Source organism: Macrotis lagotis, chromosome 3 (assembly GCF_037893015.1).
Source record: "Macrotis lagotis isolate mMagLag1 chromosome 3, bilby.v1.9.chrom.fasta, whole genome shotgun sequence".
In the NCBI taxonomy this organism is placed as follows: Eukaryota; Metazoa; Chordata; class Mammalia; order Peramelemorphia; family Peramelidae; genus Macrotis; species Macrotis lagotis.
The window spans coordinates 86,338,843-86,357,467 of NC_133660.1; the positions used below are offsets into that span (position 1 = coordinate 86,338,843).

At 38.3% G+C, this 18,625-nt stretch overlaps 1 protein-coding gene across 1 annotated transcript in view; it reads right to left on the minus strand.

Moving 5' to 3' along the window:
* Positions 1 to 15,765: 15,765 nt before the first annotated feature.
* GALNTL6 (polypeptide N-acetylgalactosaminyltransferase like 6) overlaps positions 15,766 to 18,625 on the minus strand; it is a 1,756,803-nt gene continuing 1,753,943 nt past the window's right edge. The window contains exon 12 of the mRNA XM_074228966.1: positions 15,766 to 16,220. Within this exon, the coding sequence (XP_074085067.1) occupies positions 16,053 to 16,220 (168 nt within the window). The 3' untranslated portion in view covers positions 15,766 to 16,052. The remainder of the gene's footprint in view (positions 16,221 to 18,625) is intronic.

Genomic DNA, 18,625 nt, shown 5'->3' on the forward strand with positions numbered 1-18,625 from the left:
TGTTGATCTCCTATTATTTGCAAAGCACTGTCTTATGATGAATGAAAATCCCTGAGAGATAGAGATTCTGGGTAATTAATAATCAATTTACTAATTAGGCTAGTCAGCAATCAATAAATTGATGGTTAGTGGTTTCTCTTGGTAGACAATGAAAACCCATGGAGAGCCTGGAAACCTTAAATACTTTTTGAAAAGCAATGTCCTTGACAAGTGAGAATCAACCCTGACTGGTAGACATTTACTGAGGAAGTAGGCTAGGAATCTTTTGCTGAGGATGTGACTTGATCATGAGACTCAACCACCTCCAGAACTCTGGACAGGGAAATCTCTGTCCAGACCATTCTCATTGGTTTCTCCTTTATGAACTGGGTCAGGCTGACTGTAAATGGAGGGATACAAGGACAGGGAATCCTTTCCCAGGAGTAAGAACTAGTCCAGACTGGATTCTGCTTGTGCCCTAAACAGAAGTTAGATCTCCTAGTCCAGTGGGGTTCCCCCTCAACAATGATTGAAGAGCCTATTTCTTTGAGGGTGAGGGGATAATCTCATCAATCATTTATCTTTCAGAGACTGACTTTTTATAGGAGCTGAGCCTTAGTGAGGAAAGTGCAAAGAAAATTGAGACTGGATCCCACTTTAATAATTAGTTATTCATATAAAATTATAATTTCTCTCTAGATCCTTGGGAAATAATAGAACACTTTTTTCCTCCAGTGAACTTGCATTCCATTAGAGGGGTACAATGTGTTTACAGATAAATAAATACAAGATAATATTGTCTATTTCTATAGTCTTCTAGTTGGTTTCTCTTCCTCAAGTCCTTCCTTACACCAGTCCATCCTCCACATATCTGCTAAAACTATTTTCCTGAAGCTTAGGACTGACCATATCACTCCTATTTCCATCTCCTCATTAAATTCCAGTAGTTCTCTCTCACCATCAGGATCAACCATAAAATCCTTTAATTGTCTTTAAGATTTTTTACACTAACTCTCATCTTTTTATATTCCTATACTTTACTCCACATTCTCTATGGCTGTTATCCAGTGACTGTCCTCATTGCTATTACTCATAAACAACATTCCATTTTTTATCTCCAGCCTTTTCCTTTAGCGGCATCTCATGTCTGGAATGTTCTCCCTCCTTACCTCAACCTTCTTACTTCCTTGTCTAACTTCAGACCCAGGTTTTTCCTTCTCCCCCAAATTAATTTTGCCTTTCCTCGGATATTACTTTCTCTTTATACAGTATCTTGCATGCATGCATATATATATATATATATATATATATATATATATATATATATATACACATATATATTGCCTGTTGTTTCCTCATTAGATTGTAAACTTCTTGAAGGCTGAGATTGTATCCCATGTGTTTTGATCATAGTAATAATAATACATAAAAAACAACAATAATAGTAAATAATAAAAATGCTTCTTGAGTAATCAAAGGGGAACTCAGGCAAAGTTTTCTTAAGTAGATACCAAGTATGAAGTAGATAAGGAAGGAAGAACAAGGATCTTGAAGGAAGATAAAGATTCTGGAAAGTGGAAAGCAGAAGGAGGATTCCAGGCATGGGGGCCAATCAAAGAAAAAGGTTTAGATGGAGTGGTGTGTGTGTCTGTGTGTGTGTGTGTGTGTGTGTGTGTGTGTGATAATGAGTCACTGAATTAGAGAATAAGGTGAGGGGGAATAATGTGAAAGAAAATTGTAAAGGGAATCTGGAGTCAGCGAATTGAGACTTTCAATGTGAATTTATGACCTTTATGTCTTTGCATTTCTTCTGCCTTGCAAAAGACCATGTAAAGAGCAGGTGTCTCAAAATGTTGATTGAAAGAATGAATATATAATATAGAGATATCATGATGTGAACTTTGCTTTAATGTCTGAATAAACTTCAGTCAGAGCCAAGGAAAAAATGTAAATGTCTGACTTCATCTCTGCTGAGATTTTTAAGTGAAGAAAGGCTTATCTGCTCAAGATTCAGTTCAAAATCCTACTTTTTCAAGATGGTCTTACCCAGTCCTCCTTCTCCCGCTCCCCAATTTTTTCACTGTCCTTCTAGGATTGCCTCCAATTTACACTGCATTTGTCATGTATGTGTAGAACTATTAATATATCATATTTCCTGAGTTCCTTGAGGACAGGGCTGTGATTTTTACCTTTCTTTATTACCATATTGTAATCATAGTGACTGACTAATAGTAGACTCTTAATGCTTGCTGACTTGTATGGCAGGTAATTCCTAAGAAATGTTCTATCTTTTTAGGTCTGATGCAATAGCAACTTATAAAAAAATTAAGAGAATGAGAGAGTCAGTGGTAATAAGAATGAACTCATCTCATTGACTTCAATGCTTAAGGGCATTCACGATACTATTGTTAATAATACCATGAGTAGCTAGATGGTACCCGTATTATCCACTGATAGAGCACTGACCCTGGAGTCAGGAAGACCTAAATTTAAATCTGGCCTCAAACACTTGACACTTACTAGCTGTGTGACCTTGGGCTGATTGCCTCCCATCTAGGGTCATCTCCAGTGTCCCTGATTCATATTTGGCCACTGAACCTAGATGCCCCAGTGGAGAAAGTAACGCTGGTGACTTCACACAACATCCCTTCATTCAAATCTAATTCAGTTAATTGCTATGGCTTCACTTCCCTGATGACATGGTCCTCCTTGAGAAAAGGGACAAATATCATTAATAATAATGATTATAACAATAATAATGATAATAGCGACTGTCATTTATATAATACTTAAGGTTAGCAAGTTAGTTATTATCTCCTTTTATTTCCATATTTGTAGAGGGTAGGTATGATTATTATTTATCTATTTTATAGGTGAGGTATCTGAGACAGAAATTAAAAGACCTCTCAGGGTTCCCTGACAAGAAAGTATCTCAGGTTGAATTTGAGCTCTCATCTTCCTTACTCCAGGTCCCACTGCTCTATGAGGTTTCTCTTTCTAATGTTGCAGTTTATGACCCAACATGCCTTGACATCCTGTGCAATGCTTATACCTTTCTTTCTGTAAATCCTTAATAGATGATCACTTTGGAGATCTTCTCCTAGGTCCAGAATTCTTAATGTGGGGGCCCTGGACTCACAATGGGAATGCAGTTATATTTCAGAGGGTCTTTGAAGTTGGATGGGAAAATTTTACCATCTTTATTTCAATATAATTGATTTCTTTTATAATTTTATGTTTTTTATACATTTAAAAACATTCCTCTGACAAGGGGTCTAGAGGTTTTATCATGTGATCTAAGGGACTTTACGCTACAAAAAAAGGTAGAGAGTGCATTTTGAGTCTTTCAACATTCTAGGTTATAGACATCCTTGGGCTGTCCAATTACTATCCTTGCCTTTCCAATAGGATTAGCCTACCTCTTTTTATGAACACATATCTCTTGAATGATGTCTTTTTTCATTTTCATTTTTTTAAATTTTTGTAAGGCATTGGGGTTGCCCAAGGTCTCACACTAAGTATTAAGTGTCTGAGGTTGGATTTTAACTCAGGATCTCCTGACTCCAGGGCTGGTGCTTTATCCACTGTACCACCAAACTTCCCCCTGAATGATGTCTTTTATTTGTTCATGTACAAGTCATTATGGGCAACATACTATAATTTTTTTTGCGCCCTCCTAGTAGCTCTCCATGGTTCTTTATATCATTCCCCCTCTTCCTCCCAACCCCACTTTTCAATTCTTGATCTTACAGTGACAGTGGTGATGGATGAATGAATGAAAAAGAGTTTATTTAAGTGCTTACTATGTGCCAGTCACTATGCTAAGCCTTTAGGGTATCAGAATAGGAGCCAAGACAGTTCCTGCCTTCAAGGAGCTTATATTCTAATGTGGAACACAATACACCTAGGAGAGGGGCAGCCAAGGACAAAAGTGGAACAGTTGGGCAGTTCACTGGCAGACTATTTTCAAAGGCTTTGGTAGTATTGATTTGGATTTGGGATTCAGAGCAAAAGGTGGAAAGATGGGTAGGTGAAGGTTGTACTGCACTCTCACAACATAGAAAAATGCCCTAAATGAGCATAGGGATAGAGGGTTTGAGGGAGTTTGTAGCAAAGTGATTTGGCTTCTCTCCATTTTGATCCACAGTGATCTGATTTAATATGGGAGCAGTGATGGTATGTGGCAGGTAAATGGGGTGAGAGGGGTATGGCTCCAAGAAAATTCAAAACTGATTATTTCCATGATCTGCAACCATACAGAATCATGAGTGAGTACTCTGATCTCTATAATTCAGAGTCCTGGAGAAGTCTTTTCAGATTGGTCTTTTGAAAAAAAAATATTATCCATTCTTGCCTCATGGGTATAGGTTTTAAAGTATAGGTTTTAAAAGTAGACATCTGTGTGTGTGGGGGGGGCATTGTAGCAGAGGACACAAACAAGAGAGGGAGCAAGTTAAAGAGATGACTATTGGAACTAAAGGATCTTCTCCATTTTTAGATAGCCGACCTCAGTAGAATGATCCCTTAGAGAAGTCTTGAGGTGCTTTAAGTTTGGCAAAGTCACTCTCCCTTTTAAATCATTAGAACAGAATAGAAATTGATGTGTCTCCCTTCTAACTGCATTAGCAGTCTGACTGATCAGAGATTGAAGGTCTGGAAGACCTTTACCTAAGATGGAAAGACTAGGAAGAGGATAGGCAGGGAATAAGAGAGGGTGAAACCTAGAAAAAGGGATTTAAAAAGTAGTCTATTTTGAGGGTATATAGTATAGCCTGAGGAGGGACATGCTGATGAACAGTCCATCCACTAGCTGCCTTTCTTTTTGGATGACAGATTTCATCAGCATCTTCAGAAGCTGCCACTGCAGCTTTGACTCATAGCTTGTCATGTATTCTTGCCTACATGGTTTTTTCTCTGCCTTTTAAAACTGTAGATAGTTTAAATTTTATTTTTCTCCTGACAACCAAATGATGCTTCTAGAATGTCCCTGGCTATGTCAAGCTACGCCTGGTTCTCACAATGAAAGAATTTTAAATATATATTCTGTTTCTACTCTCAGAAAAATTTTTGCTCTTCACTCCCCTCCTTCTCCTTTATGAATAGCCCCAAAGTCAGTTGTATTTTCAATATTTCCAGGGAGCTCTGCAAGGTAGACTTTGTAGGTGTTTCAGCTGTCATCTTCAAATACCTTTGCCTTCTCATTGATGGCTGTGTGTGTGTGTGTGTGTGTGTGTGTGTGTGTGTGTATGCATGCATATATGACCATCTATTAAATAGGAAGTAGACAACTTGCTTCATATGCAAGCATTTCCATAATGGGATTATTTCTTTGATATCTCAGTCACTCTGATATCTTCCTGTTGCTGCTTCAAGGATGTTTTAGGGAAAAAACAAATAAACCAATATTCTCTTGAGGAAAGACAACTGTTGATATCCCCTCTTCTTTCTCTCCCTTTCCTTTTCAGCTTCTCTATACCCCAAACCCCTCATTTCTTCTTTCTGAATGAATAGGCTAGAAGAGGATCTCTGTTCCTTAGCTTCTTGCAAGCTTTAACAAGGAACAGGCACTCTGGGGATGGTATTTGGTCCTTTTGATATGTATTATACTCATCTGGATATAGATTTAGGCCCTAAAGCAAAATAATTTGCATCTGGTAACCTGGCCTCCTTCTTAGGTTTTGATCACAGGTTGCTGCTGCCACTGCACTGTGTAATTGTTCCTATATGGTCTGGTGTCTGGGGGTGCATCTTAAATTCCAGTAGCCAGTTCTCATATTCAGAGGGAAATGAGAAACACACAATAATCATGCACAAAGACCTCCTCAGGCATTCTTAGTGCTAATAAAAATAGCAGGAGAGAAATTGGGGTAGGATGGGGATTATTTAGGAAGAACTAGGTGGGACTTCAGAGGTTACCTAGCTCTGCCCCCCATGTTATAGATGGGGAAGTGGAGACCCAGGAAGGTTAAGGTATAAGATGATTTTTTCCCCTCCCTCTTCAAAGATGCTGAATTACTTTAAGTAAATTGAAACATGGACTTCAGAATATATTTCAGAATCATAAAACCTGTTAAGGAATCATCACCTCTGCTCCTTTTATTTTAGAGATGATGGAACTGACATTTAAAGAACTTGGGTGACTTGCCCAAAGTCACATAAGAGGCTTGTTACACTGCATGATATTATTTTTTTTTAAAAATAGGTTTATGGGGTGGCTAGGTGGTACAGTGAATAGAGCACCAGTCCTGGAGTCAGGTGTACCTGAGTTCAAATCTGGCCTCAGACACTTAATAATTACCTAGCTGTGTGGCCTATATATATAGGGAGTCAAAGAAAACTTTTTAGGATTCTTTGCAGTCCTTTTCTGTGCTGAGAAGGTTGTAAATTCCAGGGATTTCAATGCTAGAAGAGGGGAAGTATTCAGTTGCCAGTATGGACAGTGGAAATGGGCAATGATCGGGGTCTGGAATTGAACAGGAAAGGGTGAGCTGGTGTCTTTGGGAAATGACAAAGCTCTGATAACATAAGGACTTTGCCCTTAAACACAAGTCCAGGCTTTAAAAAACAAAAACAAAAATTAAAAAAATTCAAACAAAAATACTGACATCATGGAATACTATAGTCTTTGAAAAATTAAAATTGAGGTCACCCAAAGATAAATGAAGAGGCAAATGGCAGGCAAGAAAACACTTCATTATACATTAGGAATCATCCATGGGGAATGGTGGAAAGGATATTGTTGGAGAAATATCAACCAAAGAAAAGATGGGCAACTTGTGTAGCAAGAGAAAGGGGTAACAAATGAATCATTCTTGTACTTGACTGGCTTCACACTATGTCAAGAAAATACAATAAAGATTCCTGGGACATGGGGTGGATGCCCTGTGGTGAAATTATGGAAAGTCATGAATGAGAACAACATGGAACAGGTACTCAAGACTAAGTGGATATCTGCATCATTGTAGGGAGGATCCACATTAAGAAGATCCCCAATATGTAGTGCTAGAGGAAAATCAATCATATCTCATAAATTCTGAGATCATTTTTTCCCATCTTTTGGAGAATATATTTGGAAATTATATTTGCTAGTTATATGCTGCCAGAAATTAATGTTTTGTTTCTTAATAAAAGTTAGCCTGGTTTTGTTTGGGGAGTAGCCAGCCCACTGCCCTTGGTTCCTAGCCCTAGTTTAGTAGCTGAATTGTTCCATCCAACTTCAGATGCCTTCCCCGCATTTTGCATCTCATATTCTTCTAAAGTGTTCAATAATAACTGACTAACATTTCTTAGGGAATTTGAGAGTATTACATAAGAATGAAATGACTATGACTATGTGGTACTAAAAGTCTGGAGGGCACAAGATAGGAGAAGCAGTAAGGTCATGCTGAATGAAAGATTGAGGTTTGTTGTATGGAGTGTGCTTTGAGAAGAAGATGTGATTAAACAGGTGTTTATTCACATGCCCACATGGTATAGGGGAAAGAGAGCTGACTTTGAAGCTGGGAGGACTTGGGTTTAAGTCTGACCTCTGTTACCCTGAACATCTTATTCATCCCCATAGTATTCTGGGTAGCTCTCTAAGATAATTGCAGAGAAGGTAACAGCTGCTTTAATAGGAGAGGTTTCTTCCCCTGAAGTTCTCATACTAGAGAAATTCTAGATCTAGTCCCTGATTACTTACTAACACACACACAAACATACACACAATATTTCAGAGTAAGAGTCTCAGAATTTTAGTGTTGTAATTTACAGCTCATCTAATTCAATCTTCTTAATTTATAGATCAGAAAAATGAGACTCAAAGAGATCAATTACTGAAGGTTACATGACTAATGTAGGACCAGAATCTATTTTTTCTGAACTGTAGATATTGGGTCCTTTAGCAGTCACTCACATGCCATTGTAAAGTAATCTATGGATTGTGAATTTGGTTCACATCATGGTGTTGGTTAAAGATAAGGATCTAAGAGATAGAAGAATTTAGTCTAATCCCGGTTCTGTCACTAGCTATCTGACCTTCTATTTATCGCTTGCCATTCCTGTTCCTCAATTTCCTTATCTGTCAAATATAAATAATGATCTTTCACTGACCTACCTCATATGGGGGAATAAAAATGATAAATGTAGAAATGTTTTGAAAATTTCAGAACCTTTTATAAATTTAATCAATTAATGAATATAGTTTCACTAAAATATGGAATAATTGAAATGGTGATAATTTGGTTTGTCTCCTCAGAGCCTTAGGTCATAAAACCTTCACAGAGGTTTAGAACTGGAAGGGGCCTTAGAGATTTCATCTAGTCTGAACTATATCTAATCTAAGATGCCAATCAATAAGCTCCTTGAGGGTAGGAATTGTTAATTGTTGTATCCCTAGTGCTTGACATGGTAACTGGTATAGCCTTTTGTTGTGGTTTGTCCTTTTTTCTTGAAGATATCACATCAGGGATGTCTTTAGGAATATGATACCATGACATTCAAGTGAATTGGATTTGAGTGCAGGATGGCTGTGCAAAGTGTCCTTCAGACCCATCTGGTCCAGTGGCCAGATATGGATCAGGATGATCAGAGATGTCCTTGAAGGCCTTAGGATACCTTGCCCTTTTTAAATTGGGGTTTTTACCAGCTCTCAATGTGACCAAGGCACCCCCCATTCAGTGATTAAGGCTTGGTTAGAAACTAATAAGGTGGAGGCAGACCTTTTTTAACCTAGTGCAAAACAAAAAAAATCAACATGGGAGGTGAAGACTCTAGGGTTTCTGACCAAAACAGAAACAATTGCTATTTACATTCACTTTTAACTGAGTAAGTGGGGGGCCTAAAATCATGTTGAAGGAATGAGTTCCTTCACATTCCTAAAATGTGGTCATACAACCTCCACTTGCCCATCTCCAGTTAAAGGGAACTCTCTATCTCCTTTACCAACCATTTCCACTGGGGACAACTCTTAACTGTTTGACTGAAACTTGACTTTTGACAACTTCTGTTGTTCCTAGTTCTGCCCTCAGAGGCTAAGTGGATTGCCTCCAATCGCCTATCATCATCTCCCTTTTTCTTTTCTTCTTTAGACTGAATTTCCTTCCAGAATTCAATCTATTCAATTTTGTTCTCTTCAAATAAGAACTATTATGAGAAAAACTGAGCTAGAAGAAATCAACTTAAAAGAATACAGACAAGAAAAAGAAAATCCTGGACAAGAAGAAAATTTTATTTTTTTAGATACCAGAAAAGGGAATTTGTAGAGATCATAGGATCACAAAGATGAAATTAGAACTGAAAGGGACCTTAGATCTGGACCACCATAATAACTAGCCATTTTGGAGTTACCAGCAGATAACCATCATTTTTGTTAGCTGGGCTTGGCTAGTCCTGCTTGTAGGAAGGGGGCTGAATTTGATGTCTTCTTGAGCATTCTAGAAATGTTAAAGTTAGAAACATTTTGCCTTTTTCTAGAAGTGAAGTCAGTAGGTGGGGGTAGGGGGCAAACAAGGTAGCCGACAGATGGGCTCATACCCCTGCAGGCCAGAGTAAGTGGCTGGATAGTTAACAACAATGAGGCCCCAGAATGTAACCAGGCCTCCAGGGTTCAAGCTGAGCCCCTCTGCTGGGCTGGACATGTGTGGAGAACAGATCCCAGCAGGATGCACAGACAGCCTTTGTATGGGGAGTTGAAGGGGAACAATTTTCAAGGTAAGGGGAAAGAATTATTTGATGGACGCTCAGTGTCAAACAATATGGCATCTCTCTGAATGGTTGGCAAATAACAGTGGCAGTCTGGCATCAAGCAATGGGGAGGGGGGTGGGAAGTTTCTGAACAAAGGCCAACCTTGAGACTAGCCAGCTGAGTTGCAAATAGCTCCTTGTCTATGTGCTTGCGTGGCCATAAATCCAAGATCTTTTCTTACATGCATGCAGAGAGATGCTCAGAGACATCACAAGGTGATGTCCCTGCCAAAAGAAGCAGTTTAGGACTTCCCCATAATGAGCTCCTGGAGATGGATCGGGGTTCTCGGTGTCATGCTGCCAGGATGGCCTTAATTCTTAGTACTCTAGCCAAGCAGTAATTGGGATCAGAGGCAATACTTATCCTAAAGAAAAAGATCATCATACTATATAGCCTGTAACACTTGAAATGTATTTCAGAGAAACAAGAGGTTTAACAGATCTGAAGCTAGCAATTTTTAATCCTGGGATACAAACTGTGCCATGGTCAAGTTGTGGAGAGGCGTTGTTAACTCTGGGATACAACAAGACACTGGCTGGGGGACTCTCTGGGTGGTGAGAGTGGAGGATAGAGGAGTCATCTGCTAGGGAAGATGTCACCTGGATTGTAGCTACTTCCCATTCTGCCTGAGACTAACTAGTTGCGAGACTCGGTTGTTTCTATATTATTGCCAGACTGAAAATGTTATCAGTTCTCCCCTCTAAATTTTGCCAGCCTGGATCAAAATCTGGGTTGCATCACCAAAATTATAGCTTGTGAGGTCCACCATTCCTCTATCATTTCAGTTTTATTCAAATGCCCCTAAGCTGTCATGACCCAGACTGGATATATTATAGAACAGCACAAATATCTCTTCTGGAACTGGAAAGAGGCAGGTCACACAGAATCAGGAAGATGCTCAAGATAAGCCTTTGACTTTCTCCTGGTTGGGTGAACCTAGCTAGATAAGCCATTTAACCCCTAATGTCCCAGGGAAAGCCTTAAAACTTTGGTCACAGGACAGGTATAGATTTACATTGATAAAGGGAGTTTCCTCAGTGAAATCTGTCCCTCATCCCACCCTAGTCCACTCCGAGTTGCTCTGTCTTGTACATAGTATTGTGGACTCTGCCCTCTATCGTAGGATTATAGATTTAGAAGTGGTTGGAACCTTCAAGGTCATTTGATTCAACCCTTTCATTTTACAAGTGATAAAACTTGAGACCCAATGTATTAATCATGAAAATAGGATTTAATCCTAGGGCCTTTGATTTGGAATTCAGTGTTTTTCACTCTTCATCTTATTTTTGTTTCCTCTTATTGTTGGTAAAATTTTGAAATATAACTGCCCATTTGATTAGTAAGACTCTTAGAGAATTTCTTCCATCACTTATTACCCAGTTCACATATCAAGGCTCTTAGAATGTCTCAATGCCAGCCTAAAGAGGCTGTATTGGGTACAAGGGGCAGGCTTATTATTATTATTATTATTTTAAGCATGACATGCATAGAAATTCATTCACAGGCTGTTAGGTTTGGAACACTTTCAATCTCTTCATTGTTTAAAGACCCCAAAGTCCAATGAGGGGTGTTAGGTTTCTATGTTAGTAACCTCAAGCTTTGCATTCCTCACTGAAACCTCAGATTAATGGATAGATAGGAAAGTGAATCTGTAGTCAGATTATACTTATCAATTACATAGCAGAAGGCAGTGAAGCCAGATAACTTCTAACCCTGGCATTCATGCTATTGGACAATTTTTTTTTTTAAATATCAGTTCACTTTTTTCCCTCTGCCTACCAAGTTCAAAGTCTGTTATGGAAGTATATAAAAAGATATAATTTTTAAAAATCAGCATTCTTCTCTACCTCTCTGGACAAAATTATAGTTTACCATTACTTTATCAAATGTTGAGAATTTGCAAATTACATTAATTCATTTAAAATAACTCAAAATTGATACTTTTTTTTCTTTTCTCAGTTATTTTACATTTTGGTGGTAGGAAAGCTTAGTGTCTTAAGCTCCTCATTTTAAATTATACTCTTTTTTAGAAAGAAAACTCTTTTGGGGCAACCTTTTGGATTCCTTCATCATAAAAGTATAAATAAAGTATTTAGATTAACTGAAAGACAGAATATATAATGGAGAGGATTGGTCTTAGAGACAGAAAGACCTGGGTACAAATACTCCCTTTACTACTTGGTTGGCTTTATGACCCTGGGCAACCTCTAAATGTCTCCAATCAACTCATTAAGACTATAAATTATAGCCTTGTGTTGCAGATATTCAGAGATGGAAAGAGTTTTCATATGAGGAGTTCCTGATACAGGCAAAATTCTAAATTTAACTTTCTCTTTTGTTCCAAAATACAGGCCTACTATTTTCAACAACAATAGTAGTAGATATTCAATCAGTGCAGAGACTGCTCCACTATGATTGTATAGATTTCACTGTTACTATAGCCAATTTTTTTCTGACTGTTGGGCCCTTCCAAGGAGGCTCATTTTTTTCACCCTTCTTTTTATCATTCTTTTTTTCACCCTTCACCTTTTATTTTTTTTCTCCATCTGAAAATTCCCCTACTTGCCAATATGGAGAGGTAACTTGATAAGTCTGATTTGACAGCTTTATATTATTAATATTGGCTTTTCTGTTTCATGATTCCATTTTCTCTAGGTTCAGGATCCTCTTAATCATAGACAACCATCATTCTGTCTGATTGTTGCAATATCTTCGGCAGACTAATGAATTTCTCTAAGATTGGAAGGCTAGTCCATCTTTGTGGATACTCAAAATGCTTGCTTTTTCAAAGAAGAGTAGCCCATAGGTGGTGATAAGTTTCACATGGAAATAACCCAAAGGATCAGTTCACACCCAGATCTTCCACTGTATTAGAACCTAGGGAGTGACCCCTCAACCTCAATATAAATAGTACCCAACAATTTAATGACATAATGTGAATTTTTATGGGGCTCATCTAATTCTAAAGCCAGATTGCTCTTTGAACACTCTGTGATAAATCTCCACTCACTCTTTGGAGTTGTTCAACACACAGGTTAATTTCCCACTATTGATTTTTTCAGCTATGCATCTTGAATGCTTCAAGATCCCTTGACCTACACAAAATCTCTTGGTGACTGTCAGTTTCAGAAGAAAAGCTCTTCACAAGTGTACATGAAAATTTGGTGAGGAAAACTAAATGAATCAGTCCCCATTCTTAGGCAGGACAGTTTAACTGGACATTATAGTTAGCTGTCAAAGATGGAGGAAATGTTCCAAATATATAAGCTGGTTTGTACATTAATTAAACATTCCAAAAGTGAATTCTGATGAGAGAGAGAGAGAGAGAGAGAGAGAGAGAGAGAGAGAGACAGACAGACAGACAGACAGACAGACAGACAAGGAACTATAGTGGGGAAAGTACAGCTTCTGAAATCAGATCTGGGTTCAAATATCACTTCAAATGTTTCTTGGTCAAATCAATTTTTCTCTTGGGCTTCAGTTTCTTTATCTCTAAAATGAAGAGATTGAACTAGATGAGCTTTACCCAACTATATGATAATGTGTTGAAATCATGCTCAAAGGAAGCAGCATGGGACTGGTTATTAATTAAGAAGCCAGGATTCTAGACCTGGTTCTATCATCAATTGTGACCTTACAATATTGGATTTGAGTCAAAAGAACCAGGTGTACCCTAATCTATGTGACCTTTATTCAGACATGTAGCTTCTTTGGGACTCATTTTCTTCATTTGTAAAATGAGGGAATTGGAAGAGAGAACTTCTTAGATTTCTTCTGGTTCTAAGTCTATGATTATATGAATCTTAGGCAAATTACTTCACATCTCCAACCTCAGTTAACAATGTATAAACTGGATGGGAATTGACCTAAAAGAATCTCTATGAAAGCTTATAACTTTCGGGGCAGCTAGGTGGCACAGTGGATAGAGCGCCAGTCCTGGAATCAGGAGTACCTGAGTTCAAATCTGACCTCAGACACTTACTAATTACCTAGCTGTGTGGCCTTGGGCAAGCCACTTAACCTTAATGCCTTGCAAAAACCTAAAAAACAAAACAAAACAACCTTATAACTTTCAAATTCTCTTTTGGGATCCAACATGATATATTAAATTGTGCAAGAGCTGAAAAATAGGGGTCCCTGGAAAAGAAAGGAAAAAAGGAAGAAAGGAAACAATCTTCCCATCTACCTAAAGAGACTGAGCAATGCACCATTTGTACAATTTTGACAGGTGAAAAGGTACTTGAATGTTTGTTTTTCCCTAGAGCCAATAAAAATGGCCTCAGTTTTGAAATACTATGCCATTAGCTTAAGGTGGTGTCAGAACTCTGTTATTAATAGAAATTTCCACTTACTTAGTCCTAAATGTAACAAACACAAACAAAATAACTCTTTTCCTAAGCTCCTATTATTGTGTGAACTGAACTATAGGAACCTAGTCATTTCATTTAATAACTGGGAACCAGGACTTATTCTAGTTTAAGCATCTCCTCATGGATACTAAAGAAATTATACCATAGCAATCTTACCCCCATTTCCTGCTTTAGTAGATGTTATGATTAAATAAGAATCAAACGATTCAAGTCTCTTTATAAAATGGAAAAGTAAATATAGACTTCCTGAGGAAATCCTTTTCCAAAGTGCCATATTGTTTTGCATCTCCTGTGATATAGTTCTCGCTGGCCTTGTCCTGGATTATAGATTTGAAAGTTGGTTGAGTTAAGTAATATAAAACCATGACATATTCCAGCTGCTCTAAAAATAAGAAAAAAAAATGACAAGAGAATGAACTTTATTTCCTCAATTTGTAAAATAAGTGGATTGGGTAGGGTATCCCATGCCTCCAGTTCTTAATGCTAGGGAGACTGAGGCTTGATTAAGTTTGGTCTAAAGTCAATCACACATCCATATAAAGTTTGGCCCAAAAATTATGGGCCCCTGGGAGTGGAGGGCTGCCAGACTCTAAAAGCAGCAGGGCAGTGCTTCCCTACTAGGTAGTATTGGAATTGAGCCCATATACTTTTCAGCCTGGGTGAGACAGTCAGATACTCAAAAAGTAAAATGAAATAAGGGAGTTAGCTTAGATGGCCTCCAAGTTCCCTTCTAGCTTTAGATCTAAGATCCTAGGAACCTCTAAAATTAAAATGATTGCTTCAGCTATGAGTACTGTGTAGACTGCACGTCTGTTTTATCAGGACCAGTTAGTTTAGCTGAGCTTAATAGAGGCTCAAAAAGGGCAACTAGACATAGTGAGTAGAATGCTGGCTTTGAACTCAGGAGGACCTGAGTTCAAATCTAGACTCAGAAACTTATTAGCTGTGTAACCTTGGGTAATCACTTAACCCTGATTGCCTTACATCCAAGGCTATCTACAGTTGCCGGGATTCATATCTAGCCACTGGACCCAGATGGCTCTGGAGGTTCAGAAAGTGAGACTTAGTATCACAACCTCTTCACTCAAATACGATTCCTGTGCTGGTCATGGCATCACCTCCCAGATGTCATGGTCTTCTTCAAAAACAAAGGACAAACCTCAGAAGAGACTCATCAATCATCAGACTGGTTTCATGATGATCAATTTTTTTGGCCAGAGCTATTCTATTTTTCCCCTTCCATTCAGTTACAGGGGAGTTTTGAGCTACACTGGGGAGATGGAGTATGCACACCAATGGGATGATAACTCCCAAAAGCATGGACATTAAAAAATAAAGTCCAAATTCTAAGACCTTGAACTCTCCCACTCCCCCCCTCCATTTTAGCCACACACAGATAGGAGGTCTCTAAAGTCAGCTGCAGCAGTCTAAGGGTTAAACCTGCTTAACCCATTTTTATTAAGAGAATGGCACCAAAGTATAGTTTGTCCACTTGCGGGGATATCCTACAATCCCTGAAGTGGGGCTAATTCTAAACCTGGGATAACTTCAGGTTTTCCATAGCAGTCATGCACTCAGATTTTTTCCCCCTCCCTTGCCCACCCATCCCCCAATTAATAGCATCCATTCATAGCTACTCACTACTGCAGGATTTGACCTGAGAAATGCTAGGATTTTGTTTCACTTTATTAACTCAGAAGTTGTTTTGAAAAGTCCTTAATAAAGTTTGCCCTTGACCAGCAAGGGAAATGCCAGTCTGTAGTTCTCTGAAGCAGCTGGTGAGGTTCTCAGCCAAGTTGTTCAGATGCAGAAAGTCCATGGTGGCAGCTTACTGGGCTCTGCCATGGCATCTCCTTAATCCTTTAAATAGGCTTCCTGGATCTAGGAAATTTAATTCCTGACTCCTTCGACCCAGATGCCGCCGGCCAAAATTTCATTTGTAATTTGCACGTCACTGTCCCCTCTGTCCTCCTTTCTTTCTAGGAGCTGATGTTGCTATTCACTTTTTCTAAAATAGTCATGTTAATGTGTTCAAAAATCCACTGCTGAGTCTCCGAGAGAGGGTCACATCTGTTCATGAAAATCTTTTTCTCTGATGGGTTGCAATCAATGCAGCTGTTGCTCACTGGATGGAATAAAGTTTTGTCCTAGAGAGACCAGAAAGAAAAAAAAAAGAGACTGGAGTAAGTAATGACATATTCTGGGATTCTTGGATCAAGTAGAATTAGAGAACACAACCGGACAGATTTTTTTTCCTTTTGTATCTTAGTTTTCAGGATATGGCTACTTTTGTTAAAATAGGAGACAAACCACAAAACTGAAGGCTGAGTTTTTAAAAGGGTTTCCTTTCAGGGCACTGTATCATTGTTTGGAACTTTTCTGAAGGATCATAGATAGGAAACTCAAAGAGACCTGAGACTAGAGGTCTTGGGAAAAAAAACAAAACTCAGAGATTAAATGACAGAGCTGTGATTTGCATTCATATCCCATGACTCCAAATCCAGTACCCTTGCTACTCTGCCATAACTGTCTCACTCCCTGGAGTCTGGAGGAAGGTTCCACACTCAAATGATGAAAGGATATGCCACTTATTTTCCTGACAAAATGCAGCAGGTATGCATATATATATATATATATATATATATATATATATATATATATGTATATACATACAAATCTGTTATCTTGAGTTGACTCTAATTGTTTTCTTTTAAAAAATTTATCTTGTAAATAAGGAAAAAGGAAGTTGGTATTGAAAGGGAAAGATTTTATCTTGATTAAATAAGATAATAAAGCTTATTCCAAGTCTTAAAATCCTAGATGTGACTGTCAGCTGTTAGAGATCTGGCAGAAATAGGACTTTTCTAGAGCTAGAGAGGTAGAATGTGACATAATGAAAAGAGGGCTGGCTTTTCAGTTGGGAAGACTTGGTTTCAAGTATCCCCCTTTCACATTTACTAGCTCTGTGATTTTGGGCAGCTCCCCTAAAACTAAAAAGTTCTAGAATATCTGCAACTGATGAGGGGGTCTTCCTCTCATTGATTGATTCTTTTGAGAAGGCAAACCAGACTATCTTTTGTCTCTATTCTTACATTATTAAATTGCTGTTGACTCAGACAAACTGAGACCTAGGAAAGACCTTAGCTTAAAAAGGTCTCCCACTGCGTTGGGGGGTCATTGCTAGTAGTCCTGACTTTTGTTTTGCTACTGGACTGAAAAGCATCTGGAGGAGAGAGTGGGGCTGGTGACTTTGAGCAGCCCTTCCTCATTCAAATCCAATTTACTTGCAAGTCAAGACATCATCCTCCTGATATCTTAGTCCTCTTTAAAACAAAGAACAAACCACAACAACAATGTCATGAGAAACTAGTTATTGAAGCTTCCAACACCTAACAAATTATAGGTCTGAACCAAAAAATAAAACAACTATACTTGTATATAATGAAACCCCAAAGTGGTGATTAACCTCAAGTATGGGATATTGAAAAATAAATACTTTATGTTGCTTTAGCACTTTACAAGAAGAAAGGAAACAAATACTAAATACCTAACCATGTGTCAAAATTGTGTTAAGGATTTTACAGATATTATCTTATTTGGAGTAGTTGAATTTTTTTTTTAAGATTTTATTTAAGTTTTACAATTTCCCCCTCCCCCAATCTTCCCCCCCCTCCCCAGAAGACAGTCTGTTAGTCTTTACAATGTTTCCATGGTATACATTGATCTAAGTTGAATGTGATGAGAGAGAAAACATATCCTTCTATTCACTTGCATTTTAAGGGAGAGTTCATCCCATGCACATGCTGTCTTCCCTCTGTTTGTATTTTCCTCCTTTTTTCCCTTTATCCATATTTCCCAGTATTTTGCTTCTGGATACCACCACCACTTTCAGTGTGTTTGCCCTCCTATGTCGACACCCTCTCCCCTTTCCTTCTCCTTTCCCCTTTCCCCTTCTTCCCTCCCTTCCTTCTCTTAGTTCCCTTTTTTCTCCCCCTCCCCATCTCCTCCCTCCCCTTTTCCCCTTTTAATATTTGAAAGGTAAGATAAGTTTCTTAATTTAACTGGGTGTTTGTGTGAATTAAGGAAGATTAAGCCAAGTCTGATGAGAGGAAGATTCAGGTGGTTCTCAGCTTCTCCCTTCTTCCCCTCTATTACAATAGATCTTTTATACCTCTTAATGTAATGAGATTTACCCCCATTCAATCACCTTCCTCTTCCCATCTCCTCACTGCCCCCCCTTTTTAAGGAGGTTTTGTTTTTAAATCATTCTATCTGAGTCACAGAAAAGTCATGAGTGTCCATCACTTCCTATTCTCTCTAATAGAGTTACAATTCTCAAGAGTTATGAGAACTTTTCTCCCAAGTGGGTTTATAGCAGTTTCATCCTATTGGATAGCAGTTTTTTTCCTTTACCCCCCCCCTTTTTTAAACCTTTTCATGTGTCTCTTGAGCCTCCTGTTTGATGTCCAAATTTTCTAGTAAGCTCTGATCTTTTTATCAGGAAATGTTGGAAGTCTCCCATTTCATTAAATGTTTGTCTTTTTCCCTAGAA